Raw genomic sequence first — 22,843 nt, forward strand, 5'->3', positions numbered from 1 at the left:
AAAGATAAAAGTTGAGTAAAATATTATTAGAATATTATTTTTTAATATTATTATTATTTTAAAATTTGAAAAAGTTGAATTATTTATTATAATTTGTGTGAGAATTTGAAAAAATTATAATAATGAGATAAGATAAGATAAAACTGTTTTTATATCTAAACAAGAAATCAAATAAGTACGGATATCATTTTGGGTCTTTTCGTGGTTGATAATATAAAAAGTATATGATCAGGACCTTGATATCCATTGCTTGCGTTTTCTGAGCAGTCAGCGGCTATTAATGTGCAAATATTGTCTGTCTTCCCTGAAATCTAATTGAAAATTATATGAACATTCTACATCGTATGTAATCAAATGCTCTGCTCCATTACGAATACGTCCCCAAGACAAAGAAAACAATGCTTGAATGCTTGAAAGATATGATATAATATCCTGACTTGTAGGAAACAATTATGATGAGTATAACATAAAAAGAATGATATTTGTGGTTTTATAGTGTGTAATTAATCTCGTATATTCATTTAAAAAAAATGAATAAATATAATATTTATATAAAAAAATTATTTTTTAATAATAGATCTGATTTAAAAAAAAATGCGTAAAATTTGTAGACTCTAGAAATATATCTAACATTACTCTATAACATATCTTAAATAAATATATATATATGCATATGTATGTATTTATATGTATGTATGTATGTATGTATGTAATTAGATCATCTAAACATCTCAATGTAACGTACGTAGGGTTGGATAGTAATCACTACGACGACGACGACAATGAAGACATAATTATAGAGGGAAATCAATGCGTGGAATAATTGAATATCAAAATGATATCTAGATGATCTAATTTAATATTAAAGCTAAAAATTGTGTAAAAATGGAATAATTAGAAGAAGTATAAACTCCTAAATATTCCAGCATAGAGAAAGAGTGTGTGTGTGTGAGAGTATGCTAGTGGGGTCGAAAATATTTTATTTTATTTATTCATATTAAATTAATTGAGTTCTGCTACTCATCATTGTTACACCATATATTTGTTAAGAAAAAAAAATAAAAAGTTAAAAATTCATATGTGGTGTATAGTATAAAAACAATAAGTATAATTATAACGTAAATAAATAAGATTACTCAATAAATTATTACGATAAATTTGGCAAAACTTGAGTTCAATTTGGTTCAATTTGTATAAGTTTGCATAAATTCAAAAAACTTTGTATTTATTTTTTTTATACTATTCTTTTTTAGCTTTATAATGAGAATTTCTTGTGTATTTAAATAAATAATAAGGAATCAACTTCATAATACCATACATGTTGTATGAATTCTTATGGATATAATCATTAATATATAGAAACTATATATAGATATTTATAAAAATGCGTAGATAAAGTTTTAAGATATGATATAATTAATCTATTTTGTCAAAATTAAGCAGTTTATGAACAAGTTTAAACTCGTTAATAAAAAAAAAAAAAAGCAAGTTACTCTTTTTTATTAGGCAAAAAGTGAGTTACTCGTGAACATAAAATATAATAATTCTATGGATAAAGATAAAATGAATAAAACTTAAATACCCATTATTATTCAACTTATTATAGCCTTATATGCGAGAGAGAGATTCACCTTCCGTGTATGAACCTTGCGAGGAGTCCTAAATTTCCTAATATGTCCACTAAAACTTAAATAAAGAATAAAACTTAAATACCCATTATTATTCAACTTATTTATACCCTAAGGGCCCGCCCATTCAGATATAGATGTGATCTCATCTAATTTTAATTAATAATCTTACTATTCACAAACTATCTCAACTCATCTCAATCTCATCATCCAAATGGACCTTAATTCTAGACACGAACACGATCACGATTTACATATCATTAATTATAAATTAGGCTTATTCACTTTGGTAATGTTTGTTATTGGTACATTTTTCGATCCTAACAAGTCTCTTTATTTTTCTCTTTTAGACCTTGCAACACAAATTGCTTGAAACAACACTCCAAAGGTTACGCCAAACCCCCTTGAATACAATAACTAGTAAGCTCTCTAGAAAAGTCTCTTTTAACTTGGACGGTGATGCTATTTATAGACAACTTTTGGTGGTGGAGTTAGAGGGAATTATCCCCGGCAACACCTGATGAGAGTGTTGCATTGCATGATCTTCTATCTTAGAGAGTCGGTAACCGTCATTTGGTCGTCCATACTTAGGAGTAGGGATGCCCTCACTTCATTTAATGCTCTCATGCTTTATGTCTTGTTCATTAAACGATATGTAGAGTCACTTATCGCACTTATTATTTCATGTCTAGAGGATCATCCCTCATTCGTGATGTGGCAGGCACTTGTCTAGACAAGGTGGTAAACACTTTTGCTTAGCGTGAAGGTAAGCACGTGCTTTAACGGTGCAAATTGTCTGGGTTGCTTGAGATTGGGTGTGTCATGGTGGGATTGCGAGATCTCATAAGATGGTTGCTCACCCGTTTGCTACATTTGACCACTTTGTCCACCAAATTTAGGTTATTAAATGAGTAATTTTTTACTTAATAATCTTAGATATAGTCATAAATTATGCAAGCGCTCTCGTATCCATTTTGGAAAAGAGAGGTCTATTATTAAAAAATTAATTTTTTCATGTAGATCCTAATTTACTCACTTTTTTTTAAAAAAAATACACTTACAAATTCTATGACTGCAAATATCATTTTTCGAGATTTTGTTGCAAATTTTATCCCCAAAAGTTATTCATGAATTTGAAAAATAATGGAAAAATGCATGTCCCTTTCTTTTCCTAATTTTCCTACAAATTAAAAGAAAAAAAAAATGACGCAATACCGTTTATATAAGGAAATATTAAGTGAGAGTTACAAAAATATAAAATAACATTGCTTAATATGATTTATTGGATTTACTATATTAGAAAAAACTATACAATTTGACCTAAATATGTCAAAATTATAAAATATTTTGAAAAAAAATATACAATTTGATCTAAAGTATGTCAAATTTATAAAACATTTTTTTATAATCTGACCTAACATTTCAATCGATCAAATACTTCCTTAAAATGGGTACGGAAGAGATTGTACATGCATGCAGAAATTTCAAGTTGAGTGGCAGGCCCGAAATTATCAGAATTCCAAGGGTGAATTTCATGCACTACCCCTTTACCGTAAATTCCTAACCGTAGAGACATAATATAGTCTCCTCCTACACTGCAATGCAATGCAATGAAATGCATTACCAACCCGACGAACAGATGAAAAGGAAAATTTTAACCCCCACAAACAAAATAAAGACAAAAAAAATAAAAAATCCATTAGGGTTTGACTGAAAAAAAAAATCCAGGATCGCGTGCAAAAAACCCTTTGGAATTAGCGAGTCCGTTGATTTCGCGGTCCTCTCCGTCACGGAGATCCATCTTCCACTGCCTCCCAAAAATCCGGAATTTTTACAGGGAGACAGTGAGTGAGTGAGAGTATTGGTGCAGTGAATTTTACAGAGAGAAAGTAAGAGAGGGGGGAGGTGGTTTTTTGAACGTTGGGATTGGAGGGCTTAAATGGGTTTTTGTTAAAAATTTGGAGGGATTTGGGGTTTTGCTGGTAATTTTTTTTTTCAGTTTTTATTTTTAATAAAAGAAAGTTCTATTTTTGGTGCATTTGGGGTTGTGAGTGCGTGTGCATTTGGGTTGATTTTTGCATGCAATCCAGTGGAGGAGGTGGCGCTGGGCCCAGCCGGGTGGGTCCGGCAGGGCGGGCGGCATCAACTTCAGCTGCGTCGCCATCCTCTTCATCTTCAGCCGCGCCCACGCCGCACTTGGGGTTCGATTCCATGCAACAGCAGCAGCAGCAGCAGCAGCAAATAGGGTCTAGGCAGGTGAGAGTTTTTGGGTGCAATTTATTTATTTTTCTCTAAGTTTGGTTGAATTGTATGCGTGATTGGGAATGGGATTATAATTGCAAACGGATAGAATTGGGACGTGGGCCTTGGATTTGGGTGTATTCTTGTAAATGAGTAGGAGTTGAATTTGTGGAACATTGGTCGAATTGGGATGCGGTTTTTGGAATTCGGAGTTTTTTGGCAAATGGGTGGGAATGATTGTGTCATTAAGTGGTTCGATTGTTTCGTTATAAGTTATAACGTGGGTTTTGGAAGTGTTTTGGCGAATGCATGGGAAGAAATTTTGTAATTACTACACCTTGTAATGTGTGTAGTTACCATAGAACAAATGGCTTATTGGTTTGTTGCTAACTTTAATTTTTTATTAATAAAGTCTTAGGTATTCAAGGGGACAAAGTAGGCATGTCTTAATTTGCAAGAAAATGGGAACTGATGGTTGCATTGAACTGTGAGCTCTTTTAACTGTCACTGGGCATCTACTTCATCAACTCGCTCCAAGAGGGCCAAATAATAACAATGTGGGGTCTGTTTTTTTTTTTTTTTTTGTCATCGGGTGTTTGAGAACAAAGTCCTGACTAATTCCGGGGGTAAACAGGCCCTTGTCAAGGGGTCTGGTTTTGAATTTTGTTTTTGACATATGTCACTCACAGTCTTGGACCTTAGTGTTTTGATTAGAGGGGATCATGTCCATTAAGTTTAGAACTTGATAAAGGCCAGAAAAGATGGTGCCATCGGTTAAATATCGTAGCTTGCTAATAATGATCTTAGGAAAGAAAATTTAATATGATGCAATGAGATGCAATATTACACTTTCCATACAATGATTTATAGTCATACTGCTGGCTTACCTGCGCTGTTTCTAATGTCAGGATCAACATGATCTCATGGTTCTAGTCATTTGTTACAGTTTTTTGGAAAAAATTTCTTAGGATTTCCTTGTTATATTTCTTTACATAATTAGCGAACATCCAAGGTGTCTCTCAATTTCTTTCTGCTAATTGCCTGTGGATTACAGGAATCCATATAGTTGTTACTGCTTAAGTTCTGGTGATTATGCAATATTATTTGCGGGTGGAGATTATTTTTATTCATGGACAGTGGCAGTTATTTGAATTACTTGCTTCCATGTTAAAATGTATGTTGCACAACTTCCATAACAGTACATTTGCTAATAAAATTTTGTAATCATTTTGTGCTTTTCTCTGGTTCGTCTTTCTTGATTATGTTGAACCATGATTAGCTTATGGTGCTTTGGAATGTATTGATTTTCAAGTTGCCAGTATTTGCATCTTCTATATTGTTACATTGTATTGGTTTGTAATCAATACTCTGCAAATGAAAGCTACAGATAGTTTTCCACTTATTTAGTTTGAGCTCATTCCTTAATAAACGGAGGATTCATACGTAATGATAACCATATTGACTGTCCATCATTTGTTGTTCATGCAGTTATTACAACAACAGTTTCATAGAAAACCTGAAGGGAACGAAGCCCTTCTAGCATATCAATCTAGTCTCCAAGGAGTTATGGGAGGGAACAATTTCGGTTCATCTCCTGGCTCTATGCAATTGCCTCAACAGTCCAGGAAATTCATTGAATTGGCTCAACAACATGGTTCCTCCCATGATGGCCCGCATAGGAGTCAAGCTGTTGAGCAACAAGCGCTAAATCCAGTCCATCAAGCTTATCTTCAATATGCTTTTCAGGCTGCTCAACAAAAGTCAGCTTTGGCCATGCAATCGCAGCAGCATGCTAAAATGGGAATGTTGAGCCCTCCATCTGGGAAGGATCAGGAAATGCGAATAGGAAATCTTAAAATGCAGGATCTCATTTCCATGCAGGTGCCTACTCAGGCTCAGGCATCATCATTGAAAAACTCATCTGACCATTTTGGTCGTGGTGAAAAGCAGATGGATCAAGGACAGCAATCAGCCTCTGAGCAGAGGACCGAGCCAAAGCCTCCAACCCAGGCGACAGGCATTGGACAATTAATACCTGGAAATATGGGAAGGCCTTCACAAGCACCACAAGCTCAGCAGAATGTCCAAAACTCTGCAAACAACCAGCTCACAATGTCTGCCCAGTTGCAGGCAATGCATTCATGGGCACTTGAGCGCAATATTGATCTCTCTCTGCCTGCAAATGCTAACTTGATGGCGCAGCTCATTCCAATAATGCAGTCTAGGATTGTTCCACAGCAAAAAGCAAATGAAAGTAATATGGATGCACAGTCATCATCTGTTCCAGTGTCAAAGCAGCAAGTTACCTCTCCACCAGTCGCTAATGAGAGTTCTCCCCATGCTAATTCGTCAAGTGATATATCCGGACAGTCGGGCCCTGCAAAAGCAAGGCAGACTGTTTCTCCCAGCCCTTTTGGTTCAACTTCAAATGCTGGCACAGTTAACCATTCTAACAATGCTTCATTGCAGCAGTTCTCCACTCATGGCAGAGAGAATCAGTTGCCTTCGAGACAGCCTGCTGTGATTGGTAAGGGAATGCCTTCCATGCATCCTCCACAGTCATCCCCCAACATGAGCCAGGGTGTTGATCATTCTCTGAGTGCAAAAAATCCAATGAGTGGCCCAGAAACTCAGCAGATGCAGTATCTCAGGCAGTCAAGTCGATCTTCTCCACAAGCTGCTGTTCCTCCTAATGATGGGGGCTCTGGCAGCAACATCCTTCCACATGGTGGATCAAGTAGTCAGATGCCTCAACAGCGTTCTGGGTTCACCAAACATCAATTGCATGTTCTTAAAGCACAAATACTAGCATTTAGGCGTCTGAAGGTCTGACATCTCTCTCTTTCTCTTTGCTTGTGTGTATGTGTCTCTTGCTGAATCTCTTTTCCCGAGTGCTCTTTGATCTCCATTACTATTGCACTTATAAAAAAAAAAATCTCCATTACTATTGCTGAGTGGATGGTGTTACCTCTTTCCTGTTGCTTTATAGAAAGGAGACCCTGGTCTCCCTCAAGAACTTCTTCGGGCTATTGCTCCACCACCTCTCGAGCTTCAGCTGCAACAGCAATTTCCTCCTGCGGGAGGAAATATTCAGGAAAAATCTGCTGGGAATATTGTTGCTGACCATCCGAGGAATATAGAGTCCAATGAGAAGGATAAACATGCTGTCACATCAATTAATGGGCAAAGTTTCCCAACAGAGGAAGCCTTTGCGGCAGATGATAAAGCAAACATCACCACAGCTCATACACAAGGTGTGCCGGTTTTAATGAAGGATCCTTCACCAGTGGCATCTGCCGGGAAAGATGAGCAGCAGCAATCCACTGTATTTTCTGTAAAGTCAGACCCGGATGTTGAACGAGGTACTCATAGGCCCCCTATTAGAAGTGATTTTCCAGCGGATAGGGGAAAGTCTATTGCACCCCAGGGAGCTGTAGATGCAGAGCAAGCTAACAAACCTGCACAAGCAAGCACTGCCCCTCAGCAGAAAGACATTAGCTCCAACAGAAAGTATCATGGGCCCCTATTTGATTTCCCCTTTTTCACTAGGAAACATGACTCATTTGGGTCAGCAATGATGGTTAACAGCAATAATCATCTAACATTAGCATATGATGTCAAAGATCTTCTTTGTGATGAAGGCATGGAAGTGCTTACAAAGAAAAGGTCTGAAAATTTAAGAAAGATTGGTGGTTTACTGGCAGTGAACTTAGAGAGGAAGAGGATTAGGCCAGATCTTGTCTTGAGGTTGCAAATTGAAGAGAAAAAGCTTCGACTTTTAGATCTACAGGCCCGGTTAAGGGATGAAATTGATCAACAGCAACAGGAGATAATGGCAATGCCTGACAGGCCATATAGGAAGTTTGTTAGACTGTGTGAGCGCCAGCGTATGGAGCTGACCAGACAAGTACAGGCCTCCCAGAAAGCTATGAGAGAGAAGCAACTGAAATCCATATTCCAGTGGCGTAAGAAGCTTCTTGAGACTCATTGGGCCATCCGTGATGCACGGACTGCACGGAATAGGGGGGTTGCCAAATATCATGAGAGAATGTTAAGGGAGTTTTCAAAAAGAAAGGACGATGATAGGAATAAGAGGATGGAGGCACTGAAGAATAATGATGTTGAAAGGTATAGGGAGATGTTGCTGGAGCAGCAGACAAGCATCCCAGGTGAGGCCGCAGAGAGATATGCTGTTCTCTCATCATTCTTGACTCAGACAGAAGAATATCTACATAAACTGGGAAGTAAAATAACTGCTGCCAAAAATCAACAGGAAGTGGAGGAGGCAGCAAATGCCGCTGCAGTTGCTGCGCGAATACAGGCATGCTTTGTTGTTGTTGTTGTTCTCCTTCCTCTGTCTCTCTTCTCCTAGCCATTCTTTTTATTGGTATATTTATGGTTTTTCTATTTAACATCTTTTAGAATTCTCTCACTTGTTTGTTTCTTTGTGAACAAGAAATATTTCTTTTTGATTCATTGGCTCTGCATGTTGGGTGGTTTCCATTTTCTGACTTAACCTTTTCCTGACAAAAGGGTCTCTCCGATGAGGAAGTTAGGGCAGCGGCAGCTTGTGCAGGGGAGGAAGTAATGATAAGAAATCGGTTCATGGAAATGAATGCACCGAAGGATAGTTCATCCGTCAGCAAGTTAGTATATCTTTTTTTTTTAGTGTTATGCTTCATATTCTAAAGTTCTGATGGGATGGTTGACTCCATTGGAGAGAAATTTTGTGCTGTCTGTCCATCTAGATTGTAACTATGCAGTTTTTTGTTCCTCATATTTCTTAGTTTGACAATAGAAAACTTGTTATATTATTAGTGTGTTCTTTAGATTAACGAGGCTCCTGTATTTAATTGGTCCTCATGATTGTAACCAGGTATTATAATCTTGCACATGCTGTGAATGAAAGGGTTGGAAGGCAACCCTCAATGTTACGGGCTGGAACCTTGAGAGACTATCAACTTGTAAGTTGCCATGTTTTAGGGCCTTTTACTTGTAAAAAAGGTTTGTGGTTTTCTTTGGTACTCTGTTGTGATGTAGCAAGTTAGTTTTTTAAGCTATTCTGTGTATGATTCTGTAGGTTGGATTGCAATGGATGCTATCGCTGTATAACAATAAATTAAATGGAATCTTGGCAGATGAGATGGGTCTTGGGAAGACTGTACAGGTGTATTTTTGTTAAGTTTAAAGCTTGGGTCTTACTCCCTGAAATAAAAAAGAGCATTAATAAAGTTTCTAGTTGCAAGCAACTCCACAGGTTCATAATTAGGGGCCTGTATTTTATACCATATATGATTTAAATATGCCATTGTCCAATTTTAATCATATTCTTCTATGTCTAGGTAATGGCATTGATAGCTTACTTGATGGAGTTCAAAGGAAACTATGGCCCACATCTTATAATAGTTCCAAATGCTGTTCTGGTAAATTGGAAGGTTAGTTTTTGTTATGTTCCATGTTAATGACACACCCTTTCCGCTGATATCTAACTATGCTAACTGAGTTCACTTGCAGAGCGAGTTACATAATTGGCTCCCATCTGTGTCGTGCATTTTTTATGTTGGTGGGAAGGATCAACGGTCAAAATTATTTTCTCAAGTAAGAAAGTTGCATTTGCTTATTTACTTTGTCTTGGAATTTCTCACAAATTGCTTAACTTTCTGTTTTTTTGCTTTTTTCATAGGAGGTTGCTGCTCTGAAATTTAATGTCCTGGTGACGACTTATGAGTTCATAATGTATGATCGTTCGAAACTTTCAAAAATTGATTGGAAGTATATTATAATTGATGAAGCACAACGGATGAAGGATAGGGAATCAGTTTTAGCTCGTGACCTTGATAGATATCGCTGCCAGAGGCGCCTACTACTGACTGGGACACCACTACAGGTGTGTTACGAACTTACAATAGCTTTTTAATTAATGATGACAGACGTTTGATGTGCTTAAATCTAGGTGTGTATTTGTTACACAAGAAAGGTGAATTAGTAGAATTTGAAGAGGGTACAATAGGCATTGCTTTGAATTTGGAATCAAACAATGTTGGTGTTGTTTATATTAGCTGTTGATTGAAGGTATTAGAGGGAACTGAACTCGTTATAGTAGTGTATTGGTGTTCCTATAGAACCCCCACTCCTACTATGAGGGCTGTCTTGCCTCTCTACTTCACCTCCGGTATAGGTAAGGAGATCAGTGAAAAAGAATGTGAAAAGCAGAATGTGCTCACACAAAACAGTTTCGAGATTTCTCCCAACCTATTTATACCGTATGGAGCCAGTGTCGAGTATAGGCATAGCTGTGAAGGGGGCTCAAGCTGATAGGGGTCACCGCTCCCTGTCTCGATTCCTTGCACGTCTTAAGTATGAATTCCGGAGACAGGTGGATCAACTCAGCGTCGTCTCACCCCAGGCATCTGGCCTTGTGAATCCTGTACATACTTGGACAACCATTGTTGTCTTGTCTTACTGAAGCCAGGGCAATAACGATGAAGGAATTTGAGCACTGATGTAGCTAACAGCCACCTTCATAGTTGATTCATTAGGGTTGTCGCCTTCTACTCAACTAGTGGAAGTATCCACTGTTTTCTATGTGTTAAGCCTCACAGCTATGGGACTTCCTAAATAAAACTGCAACCATAGTTTATGAAAGAAGAAGAAAAAGTAGTCTATATGCATGCTTACGTTGACTGACCCTAACAGTGTTTGGGGTTTGCAGCCTTGATCAGGTTGTGATTTTTAATATATGTTGTTCTTTTTCCCTATAATATCATGCTATCTAATGTGCATGCACATTCATTACTCAACTCCTACTCATTTGTGGGTGGCAATCCACTATGGGCTGAATGGATTTGGCTTGCTCAACTGAAGCTGAATCATTAACAAAGGTTTCCTGAGTACATGTAAACTGAATCTTTGTTCTTGGGTAGTCGTGAAATTATTTCTGTATTATTAATGCCATTATTATTTAGCTGTTGCTTTTTGAAACTTGTAAGCATGGAGGAAGAAGTCCAGTGTACTATTGGGAAAAAAAATTATGTTTAACACTGTTCTGTTTCAAAAAGAATTTAATCATGTACGATATTAAAGTTAAATCCGGCTTACTTTCCCATCATGATGTGGATAAGTGAAACTTCATAGTCTTTCTTTAATCGTGTAGGATGGTCTTTCTTTTGCAGAATGATTTGAAGGAACTGTGGTCACTTCTAAATCTACTCCTTCCGGAAGTCTTTGATAATCGGAAAGCATTTCATGACTGGTTCTCAAAACCCTTTCAAAAGGAAGGTCCTACACCGAATGCCGAGGATGACTGGCTAGAGACTGAAAAAAAGGTCATCATCATCCACCGACTTCATCAAATTCTAGAGCCCTTTATGCTCAGGCGTCGTGTTGAAGATGTGGAAGGCTCACTTCCACCCAAGGTATGATTGTGTTGGTCCTTGTTGGCCATATCTTTTTTTTTTTTTGCCTGATTTCTGACAACACTTCTGGATTGCAGGTTTCCATAGTTTTAAGATGTAGGATGTCAGCTATTCAGAGTGCCATTTATGATTGGATCAAATCCACTGGTACTCTTCGTGTTGATCCTGAAGATGAAATGCGGAGGGTTCAAAAAAATCCAATTTACCAGGCTAAAGTGTATAGAACTCTTAATAACAGATGTATGGAACTTCGGAAAGCCTGCAATCATCCTTTGTTGAATTATCCATGTTTCAATGACTTGTCGAAGGGTTTTCTTGTAAGATCATGTGGGAAATTATGGATCATGGACAGGATTCTTATTAAACTTCAGAGAACTGGGCATCGAGTACTGCTCTTTAGTACCATGACAAAACTCCTTGATATATTGGAGGAATACTTGCAATGGCGGCGGCTTCTCTACAGGCGAATCGACGGAACAACTAGTTTAGAAGATCGTGAATCGGCTATTGTGGACTTTAATAGCCATGATTCAGACTGCTTCATTTTCTTGCTTAGCATTCGTGCTGCTGGTAGAGGTCTTAATCTTCAATCTGCTGATACAGTTATAATATATGATCCTGATCCAAACCCTAAGAATGAGGAACAGGCAGTTGCTAGGGCCCATCGTATTGGACAGACTAGAGAAGTCAAAGTCATTTATATGGAAGCTGTTGTTGATAAAATCTCTAGCCATCAGAAAGAAGACGAGCTAAGAAGTGGAGGTACGGTTGATATGGATGATGACCTTGCTGGTAAGGATCGATATATGGCTTCTATTGAGGGCTTGATAAGGAACAACATTCAACAATATAAAATTGATATGGCTGATGAGGTTATCAATGCCGGGCGTTTTGACCAAAGAACGACACACGAAGAGAGACGCCTGACTTTAGAGACATTATTGCATGATGAGGAGAGGTATCAAGAAACTGTCCATGATGTACCCTCCCTGCAGGAGGTCAATCGCATGATTGCTAGGAGCAAAGAGGAAGTTGAGTTGTTTGATCAAATGGATGAGGAACTGGATTGGGCTGAAGAGATGACGAGGTATGACCAGGTACCCAATTGGCTTCGAGCGAATACTAGAGAAGTAAATGCCACTGTTGCAACTCTTTCAAAAAGACCATCAAAGAACACCATATTGGCTGGTAATATTGGCATGGAATCTAGTGAAATGGGTTCTGATTCATCTCCAAAAACTGAAAGGAAAAGGGGACGGCCCAAAGGAAGAAAGCATCCTAATTACAAAGAATTAGATGATGAAAATGGGGAATACTCTGAAGCAAGTTCTGAAGAGAGAAATGGATCCTCTATACATGAAGAAGAGGGAGAAATTGGAGAGTTTGAAGAGGATGAATTTAGTGGTGCTGTTGGGGCACCGCCAATCAATAATGACCAATTGGAAGAGGACGGTCCAGTTTGTGATGGTGAGTTTGAGTATCCTCGGGCTTCAGAAAGCACAAAAAATAATCATTTGCTGGAAGAAGCAGGTTCCTCTGGATCATCCTCTGACACTCGAAGATTGACACAAATGGTATCGCCTTCTGTTTCTTCTCAGAAGTTCGGTTCCCTGTCGGCTTTAGATGCTAGGCCAGGTTCTCTCTCCAGAAGGCTGGTATGTGTATTTTCTTGTGTGTTGATATATTATTTTCATGATGATTATTATTTTTCTATCTGCTCATCTCTATTATCTTAAATATTTTCCAGCCAGATGAACTAGAGGAAGGGGAAATTGCAGTATCTGGAGATTCTCACATGGAACACCAACAATCTGGAAGTTGGATTCATGACCGTGACGATGGCGAAGAAGAACAGGTTTTGCAACCCAAAATAAAACGAAAACGCAGTCTTCGAGTTCGTCCCCGCCATCCAGTGGAAAGGCCAGAGGAGAAGTCTGGAAATGAAACACAATCTTTCCAGTGTGGCGATTCATCTCTATTGCCATTCCAAGTGGACATTAAATATCAGGCTCTGTTAAGAACTGACCCTGAAACAAAACCTCATGGAGAGTCCAATGCTTCTAAGCATGATCAAAATGATTCGTCCTCCAAAAACAGGCGACATTTGGCACCAAGGAGAATAGCTAATACGTCAAAATTGCGTGCTTCACCAAAATCTAGCAGATTAAATTGCATGTCTGCTTCTGGAGAAGATAATGCCGAACAGTCGAGAGAAAGTTGGGATGCTAAAGCTATGAATTCAAGTGGGACAACAACTTTTGTCTCTAAGATGCCTGAAAACATCCAGAGAAGGGTATGACTGTTGAATTGATCTTACATCTGTGATGTTTTTAAAGCTTGATGTGATGAATGATGTCTATTAGTACTTGTTTTTCCTCAACATCTACTTCTGGGTAAGTTGTCTGTTTATGTTATTTATGAAGTGCTGGGAATTGGGAATCACATTTGATCATTTAGAACTTGGCATCCCTCTTTTTTTTTTTTAACTATTAATTTTCCTATTGTCTTTAGTTTTGTTCCTTTTTTATCTGCATAGTAGGTTTCTTCTAGCAGCCATTCTATGTCAAAGTTTTTTTTTTTTTTGGCTCTACGTGATTGCCTTTATATGTTATTTTTTCGTTTGTATCTGCTCCTTTCTCTCGCTCTATCCGAAACATAAACTCAGACACATTGAAAATTAATTGTAGATGTTGGTTTAGACTTACTTATAAAAAATAAAGATGTTGGTTTAGACCAACCATGGAAAAATAAAATCAAAGACATGAACATGTTAAGAATAAACTGTCACAATCATTATTAATGTTAGAATCTTGCCATCAGCCCATAGAGAAATAAGTATAGAAGTTGGTTTAATCCAAACCATGGAGGAGGAAAATCGAAGATTTGAATCTGTAAGAGCAACTGTTATGACCCAGGCTAATGTTAGATTCATGCCACCAGCATCTCTCTGTGTGTTGTTTTGTAATATTGGTAGTAGTATGTCTTGCCATTAAGGTAAAATACCTAGAATTTGTGCATAGAATGATATGCATTGACAATTTGATCTTCTGAGCTTCTGATCTTCTCTCTCTTAAAAAGTTTTCTCTCCGTACATTATTATTATTATTATTATTTTTCTGCTTGCTGTTGGTAGTGCTGCGTTTATGGCAACAACGCATTGTGGTGATTAAGGTATTAGTCCAGTCTGAGTTATTGTGTTGGTTGGCTAGGATGGGGTTGTGCAGAGAGGTGGTTATTGATCAAAAAGTTTTTGAGTTCAAAAAGGAGAATGATAAGTGGTGGAGAATCACTGAGAGCAGCCGCCGTGTGGTGAAATACATTTCTTTGGACCATGAAGCCTTGGGATGGTTGGGTTCAATGGTTAGGGAATGTGCAGCTACTTTGGGCCCTGTAGAGTTCCTGAGAACTCGTAGAAAGGGAGATAATGTTTTAATGGTGAGGAGAGGTTGTAACAACAACGGTTGTTTTATCTTCATTTCGGAATTTGGGCATGAAAAGAGGAGAGGTATGCTATTGGTGCCGGAAGGAAGGGAGAGGGATGGAGGAACTTTGGAGTTACTCTGAAGGAGCTCAATCCTCCTTCCTCTGTTTTGAGTGTGAGAAATAGAGGTGGTATGGTTCAAGATGGGAACTCAAAGATGGTTAGGGGTGGTGGTGGTGCTCCTTCATGGACGGCAATTGGGGTGCAGTCGTATAGTCAAGTGCTCCAAACACAAAAGGGTCAGGCTCGAGCCGTGAGAGCTGGGCTGCCAGGCGTGGGAAGTGCAGAGATCATGTATGGCAGTGTACTGTTGGGGCCAAATCAGGAAAACATTTTAAGGGTGCTGGGGGAGATGGAGAAAAAAGTTGGGAATTTATTAGAGGAGATAGATTGGTTAAAACGCTGCGTTAAGGGCAAGGAGGTGTTGAGGTTGGGTATGGACTGTGTTTCAGGTTTTAGTAAAGAGAATGGTTTGGGCCATGATTCGGGGATAGAGTTGGGCCCCTTTTGTGGGCTTTGAGAAACCTGGGCCTGGTCTTGGTAAAGGCTCGTCAGCTGATATGGGCTTGGCTCTGGGCCAAGCTGTAGGCCCAAAAAAAAAACCTAGTTGGCTAAGCAGCTGGAGACTGAAATATCGGCCAAGGTGCCAAGCCAGCCTCCGATGGCGTCGATAAGTGCCGCACCGGTCTTCCCACCAGCACAGAAAGATTCGCCGGTCGCGGTTGAGCTCAACGGTGTGCTGGTAGTCTTTCAGGCGGAGAGTTTTGGAGGATGGCGAGATCGCAGAGGAATTTGTTGCGGTGGAAAACGTGAGGGTTGATCCTCCGTCATCGCAAGGTGGGTTGCCGTCGGGGAGTGCACAGACTCAGCTGTGCGTGGTGGTTGAAGGGCCAAATGAAGCTTCTGGGTTAATCTCGCTGGTAGAAGATGGGTTTTGGGTGAGCTCCCGTCGCCAAGTCGTGGGCTGTTTTTGGGAAATACACAGTATTTGCCGTGTTGGGGGATGGAAGGCACAATGGTGAGCCCTGTGCAGTCAGCTGTGTCTATCCCGATACTGGGGTCTCCGATAGCTGTCTATCACTGGAGATGGTCTCTTTTGAAGAGAATAAGGTTGGGGATGGGGCTGCAAAGTTAAATTTGTTTGTCCCTGCCAATGGTGAACCAGATTCAACGTGTGGCTCGGAGTTGGCTGTTTTTACTCCTGCAGATGAGGAGGCGGCCAGTCTAACTCCTTTGTGTACACTACCTCCCAGTTCTAATTATGGGAGTGTTTCGTCAAAGTGGGTTTTCAAGAAAGTAGAAGAGATTCAAGCTGTCATTGGGATTTCGTTTGGAGGCTATGAAGAACAGTTTAAGGCTCTCCTTGTAGCTCTTGAGGATAGCCATTCGAAGTTAGCTTCAAAGCGCGATAGGGAACTTAAAAAGTTAACGTGCTCCGTTAACTATGATGTGAAAGAAGGGAGTAGTGGAAGGGATAGATCGAGAGGGAAGGGCAACATAGTTTTATTATGAAGCCTAAGATTCTATTATGGAATGTTCAGGGGCTCAATGATAGCAATAAACGCGGTAGTATTAAATCGTTATTGCGGTTGTGAAAGGGGGATGTAGTGTGTTTGCAAGAAACAAAGTTGCGATACATTGATAGAAAAATTGTGAGAAGTTTATGCGGGTGCCCGTATGTGGGTTGGACTTATTTGGCCTCGGTGGGAGCCTTAGGTGGAGTGTTACTTATGTGGGATAAAAGAATAGTTGAGATGATTGAGGAGTGTATTGGAGAGTTTTCGGTTGCGACTCTATTTAAAAATGTGGTGGATGAATGGGAATGGGAATGAGCATTTGCATGCTCTTATGGTCCTAACGTGGATAGGGTTAGGAGAGGATTGTGGGAGGAGTTGGTGGGTATATACTCCTTATGGGATGTGCCATGGTGCATGGGGGGTGATTTTAACACTATTCGTTTTCCTAGTGAGCGATCAGGGCATTGTCGACATTCTATGGCTATGGAGGAATTCAATGAGTTCATTTTTTATCTAGATCTCATGGATCTCCCTCTGGCAGGAGGAGAGTACACTTGGTCAAATAGACGGGTTTGGTCGAGATTGAATAGATTCCTGGTATCACCTTCGTGGGAAGCTAAATATCCGGAAGTAAGTCAGAAACAACTAGCTCGAGTTAGTTCAGATCATTTTCCTATCTTTTTGAATTGTGGGAGTATTCATAGGGGGCGCAGATATTTTAAGTTTGAAAACATGTGGCTTACAGCGGATGGGTTTGTAGAGATGGTACGTGCTAGGTGGTCTTCGTATAAGTTTATTGGTACCCCTAGTTACATTCTTGCAGGCAAATTGAAGGCTCTTAAACTAGACTTGAGGAAGTGGAATTTGGAGGTGTTTGGTCACATTGACAATCAGAAGGGTACACTGATGGACGAACTGCAAAGACTTAGAAGAGAGAGTTCTTAGGAGATAATTCAGAAGATGTGGTATTGAGGAAGGGCATGGCTATGGTAAATCTAGTGAGGGTTTTGTTGTCAGAGGAGACTTCATGGCGTCAAAAATCTAGGGCTATTTGGTTGAAAGAAGGTAATAGGTGTACGAAGTTCTTTCACAAAGTGGCCAATTCACATAGGCGTAACAATGCTATTGAGTCTCTTAAATCAGGTTCTCAGGTACTATCTTCTCCACCCGAGCTAGAAAACCATATAGTTCAGTACTATGAGACCCTTCTTTCAGAATCGGTTCCTTGCAGGCCAAAGCTTGATGCTTTGCATTTTGAGGCAATTGACCCACAAAGTGTAAGTGTGTTGGAGAGACCTTTTGGTGAAGAAGAGATTTATAAGGTCATTTCGGGCATGGCTAATGATAAAGCGCTGGGACCGGATGGGTTTACAATGGGTTTCTTTCAAACTAGCTGGGACATAGTAAAAGGTGAAGTTTTGCAGGTTTTCAATGAATTTCATTCTTTCCAAAAGTTTGAAAAGTCACTGAATGCGACCTTTATTGCTCTCATTCCCAAGAAACATGGGGCATCATCTATTGAAGACATTCGGCCTATAAGTCTGGTTAGTAATGTCTACAAGATTATTTCGAAGATGCTTGCTAACTGGCTTAGCCCGCTGTTGGAACATATTAATCTTCAAGTCCCAGAATGCCTTTATTCGAGGGAGACAAATTCTTGATTCAATACTCATTGCAAATGAGTGCTTGGACTACAGATTACGGGAGGGAGGTTCAGGTGTTCTGTGCAAGCTTGACATGGAGAAGGCATATAATCATGTGAATTGAGATTTTCTCTTATATTTGCTTGAGAGAACTGGTTTTGGGGATAGATGGATTGCATGGATGCGTCATTGTATTTCAACCGCTCGGTTCTCGGTTCTGGTTAATGGCACACCTGCTGGTTTTTTTGATAGTTCGCAGGGATTGCGTCAGGGAGATCCTGTATCTCCTCTTCTATTTGTTATAGTTATGGAGGCTTTAAGTAGAATGATGCAGGCTGTTGTTGGGGGAGGTTTCTTATCGGGATTTCAGGTGGGCAATGGTTCTGGTAGTTCCATTATCATTTCACATTTTCTTTTTGCAGATGACACGTTAGTATTTTGTGAAGCGACTAGTAGCCAGATCCAAACTTTACGAGCCATGCTACTTTGCTTTGAAGTAGTGTCAGGGTTAAAAGTGAATTTGGGCAAGTCTGAGATGGTTCCTGTGGGTGAGGTCTCTAATATCTTAAGTTTAGCAAGCCTTTTGGCTCGCTCCCAGTGAAATATCTGGGCCGCCTGCTGGGAGCAACTTTCAAGAATAGAGCTATATGGGATGGAGTAGTGGAGAAGATAGAGAAAAGGCTAGCTGGTTGGAAATGGGTGTATTTATCAAAAGGGGGTCGCCTCACCCTTATCAAGAGTACATTCACTAACCTCTCCACATATTTTCTATCTTTGTTTCCTATGCCTGTAGGGGTGGTGAACAGAATGGAGAAACTCTTTAGGGCATTTTTATGGGGAGGCATGGGGGAGAAGAAGAAGTTCCATCTTGTTAGATGGAAAACTGTAAGTGCCTCAGTTGTGAATGGGGGGTTGGGAGTGTGTAACATGAGAAGTTTTAATAAAGCTTTATTGGGAAAATGACTCTAGAGATATCACCTAGAGAGGGGATCATTGTGGAAGGAAACTATTGATGCTAGATATGGGGTCGATTGGGGTGGTTGGTGCTCTAAGGAAGTGAGAGGGAGGTATGGTGTGGGTTTGTGGAAGTACATAAGGAAGAGATGACCATGTTTTGTAAATCAAATACGCTTTGTAGTTGGTGAGGGCGCTTCTATCAGATTTTGGCGGGATGTCTGGTGTGGAGATTATGCATTGGAAAGGGCTTTTCCGGCCTTATACCGTATTGCAGTTAACGGGGAAGCTTCAGTGGCGGATGTGCGTGTATACTCTCAAGGTGTGCAGCAGTGGAATGTTCTTTTTATTAGGGATTTCCATGATTGGGAATTACCTATAGTTTCAGAATTTTTCAGCTTATTATATTCGATGGAGAATCCTACGGCACAACGAGATAGTTTGAAATGGCGGCTTAATAACCACAAGATATGTACAATGAAGACGTATTACAACATCTTAACAACACAACTTGGTAGTATTCCGTTTTCTTGGAAGAGTATCTGGAGGTCTCGTGTGCCTTCGAAAGTAGTTTTTTTTGTATGGAGTGCTGCTCTTGGGAAGATATTGACCACAGAAAATTTGAGAAAAAGAGGTTGTGTAGTGTTAGATTGGTATTACATGTGCAAAAAGAATGGAGAATCTGTGGACCATCTATTATTACACTGTAAGTTAACAAGGGAGTTGTGGGATGAAATCTTTCTAAGGGTTGATGTTGCTTGGGTTATGCCTATGAGGGTGGTGGATTTGTTGGGTTGTTGGCCAAACATGCAAGGCAGTCATCAAGTGGTAGCAGTATGGAAGATGATTCCGTTGTGTATTATGTGGTGTATTTGGACGGAAAGGAATGCACGTTGCTTTGAAGATAAGGAACGCTCAATGACCGAGTTGAAGAATTTTTTTCTCCATACTCTAATGTGTTGGTTTTCCACTATTGTATTACATGGAAATAATGTTCAGGAATTCTTGTCTTTATTTTACCGTCTTTAGAATGTAGTTAGGAGTTCTTATGTACACTTCCTGTGTACAAGGACTATATCTATTTCATTCATATATATAATATCTTTCTTTTACTGATAAAAAAAAAACTATATTATGCTTGTTTTGACTGGCATCATGCGTAGAAAACTGGCCTGGTCAACATATTCTTCTCTCAGGATTTGGTTTTGGATAACTACTCTGGAATTTTTATAAGCACTTTTACCATATGATACTTTTGGAAGCATCAATTCTCATATAAATATGATGAGAGTTAGCGTATAAGTTGGAAATACATTTAGTCTAATTTCCCTTTTACAATGCTCTGTGTTGAATTTACTTATTTCATTTTCTCTTTTCGTTGTATAATTCTGGCTAAGCAATAAAATGAACTCAACTAAAATTTTTCTGTGCAGTGCAAGAGTGTAATTAGCAAGCTCCAAAGGAAAATTGGTAAGGAAGGTCCTCAAATTATACCTCTGCTTACAGATTTGTGGAAGAGGATTGAAAACTCTGGGTACATAGGTGGACCAGGAAATAATAATTTGGATTTACGAAAGATCGATCAGCGAATTGACAGGTTAGAGTATAATGGAGTGATGGAGCTTGTGTTTGATGTCCAGTTCATGTTGAAAAGTGCAATGCATTTTTATGGGTTCTCATATGAGGTATGATTGCTCATCTAGAATATAGCTACCTAGTGCATTGCATCACATCCTCCTTGTTAGTATGGATGGGAAATGCTTACTCAAACGACTATTTTTTTAAAGTAATTGAAAGTGACTATATGGAAGCCTGGTTCAGTAGTTTTTAAGCTCTTTTAAGCGTCTACTAGAGTCTATATCGTTTAATTTATGTGTGTGTTGAAGGAAACAAAAAAGCTATATCTGTGAACAAATGCTTCTATTCTTATGTTACTTGCAAGAACCATGCATGATATGTGAGGTCTTTTCAAGTCCAAACTCGTTAAATTCATATAAAAACATTTTATCCTAAGGAAAAAGAAAAGAGATAGGTGTTAAGCAATGTGGTCGCATATTTGATTGCTATTCAACAAGCCATTTTCTTGAAAGAGCAGAGGGTGAACCCTGTAGTTTTTTGTTAAAAAAAAAAGAAAACAAAACGAGAACTATTAATGAGGGAGAAAGAATGCCAGCCTTGGTGTGTTCAGGTCTGTTAAGTTGCAAATCCAGAATGTGTTTGTTTCAAAAAATTCTCAGAAGCTCACATATATATGTACTGTCGTTGTTGTTGAGTTCAATACTTGGTACTTCACTGGAATAAGAGTGACCGTATTTGATAGCAATAAGTTGCTGCCATATCCAGTGACCCTCAAATCATGTTAACGGCAGAGATACTTCTTTTCTTCCCTGATTCATGATTTGGATTTATTAGCAAGTTTCAGGAAATTTTGGTATGTGAGTGGAGTACTGATTTTGTGGATGCCAACATCTTTTAGATGAAATATCATTGCTTGCTGTTTGCTTGCCAACAATTTTTGAGGAAACAAAACTAAATTAGGAGTCTTGTGTATTGGATCCTTCTCCTGTAATCTTGATTCCTTCCTTTCAGGTCAAGAAACGGACAAATTTTCTTATCATGAAAAAAAAAAAAAAAAAAAAAGATAGAGAGAGAAGGACGAACTTTGAAAACCCATTTCTGGATCCAAGTTCTCATATTTATTTTGGGCTGTATGTTTGCAACCAATTAGTGCATCAAATAAATTGAATATCTGAAATATGATAATTTAATGTGGATTAGCTACATAAAAAGTTCACTTAGGAAGGTTCCAAGCAGAGGTTTCTTGAAGTTGCTGCCAAACATCCGTTGGAGTTTTTCCTGATTTTCTAAAAATTTCCCCTTGCATTGCTTTGAATTTTGTTACGTCTTTTTAGGACTAGGGATAATTCTAATCACCCAATTTGATGAATGAATTCATGATCTTTTTGCTTAAAAAATAAATAAATAAATAAGAGAATTTTTAATATCACTGTGTAACTATGTTGCCCAGGTGAGATCTGAAGCAAGGAAAGTGCATGATCTCTTTTTCGATATCTTGAAGAATGTATTTCCAGACACAGATTTTCGAGAAGCCAGAAATGCACTCTCTTTTTCGGGCTCATTTTCTACCACTTCTGCTCCTTCCCCAAGACAAGCAGCTGTTGGTCCAAGCAAGAGACACAAGTTGATAAATGAGGTGGAACCTGACCCAGGCCCTCCACAGAAGCTACTGCAACGTGGACTTATTTCCAGTGGGGAAGATGCAAGAATCAGAGGTCATATCCCCCAGAAGGAATCAAGGCTTGGGAGTGGTATTGGTGGTAGTCGGGAGCAATGCCAGCAGGATGATCCTCCACTTCTAACTCATCCAGGAGAGCTGGTTATCTGCAAGAAGAAGAGAAAAGACAGGGAGAAATCAGTGGTGAAGCCTAGGACTGGATCAGTTGGCCCTGTTTCACCCCCTAGCATAGGTCGTGGTATAAGAAGTCCAGGTCCAGGGTCAGTACCCAAGGACACAAGACAGACCCAACAAACTATGCATTCGCAAGGATGCGCCAACCAACCTGGTCCTGCTCAACCGGCAAATGGTGATGGTGGGTCTGTTGGTTGGGCAAATCCTGTGAAGAGGTTGAGGACAGATTCTGGGAAAAGAAGGCCAAGCCATATATGACTCGAGTGTATGAGGTAATGGAGAAATTTATTCCTAGGTAGTTAAGGTGCTGAGTTAGTAGAGGCCCTTCTCTGCCTGTACTTGAGCAATTGGCCATACTGTTAATAATAGTGAAGTCTTTGTTCCTCCATTGTATCTTTACAGGCTCTTACCATGGTTCAGAATCAAATAGTTCTTTTTGTATCTGCCCCATCCTTCCAGGTATTATGGCTGAAATCCTTGTAAAGTGACTTGCTTCATACTAATTTTCAGGCTCATCATGCATCTTTCATCTGA

The 22,843-nt window shown here is 39.2% G+C and overlaps 1 protein-coding gene across 2 annotated transcripts; it reads left to right on the forward strand.

The window, feature by feature from the left end:
• The first annotated feature begins 3,281 nt into the window (after positions 1-3,281).
• On the forward strand, positions 3,282-22,843 carry LOC109021524 (ATP-dependent helicase BRM-like). Of its 2 annotated transcripts, XM_035692176.1 has the most exons (15): positions 3,282-3,884; positions 5,358-6,695; positions 6,859-8,190; positions 8,403-8,515; positions 8,746-8,833; positions 8,950-9,036; positions 9,212-9,304; positions 9,384-9,467; positions 9,553-9,756; positions 11,042-11,284; positions 11,362-12,939; positions 13,032-13,577; positions 20,313-20,564; positions 21,908-22,581; positions 22,712-22,843. In XM_035692176.1, exons 1-14 carry the CDS (start codon positions 3,708-3,710, stop codon positions 22,565-22,567), a joined length of 6,795 nt encoding a protein of 2,264 aa, XP_035548069.1. In that variant the 5' UTR covers positions 3,282-3,707; the 3' UTR covers positions 22,568-22,581; positions 22,712-22,843. The 2 variants fall into 2 exon arrangements, with proteins under 2 accessions (XP_035548069.1, XP_035548068.1); XM_035692175.1 differs by having other exon boundaries at positions 21,908-22,843.

Source organism: Juglans regia, chromosome 7 (assembly GCF_001411555.2).
Source record: "Juglans regia cultivar Chandler chromosome 7, Walnut 2.0, whole genome shotgun sequence".
In the NCBI taxonomy this organism is placed as follows: domain Eukaryota; kingdom Viridiplantae; phylum Streptophyta; class Magnoliopsida; order Fagales; family Juglandaceae; genus Juglans; species Juglans regia.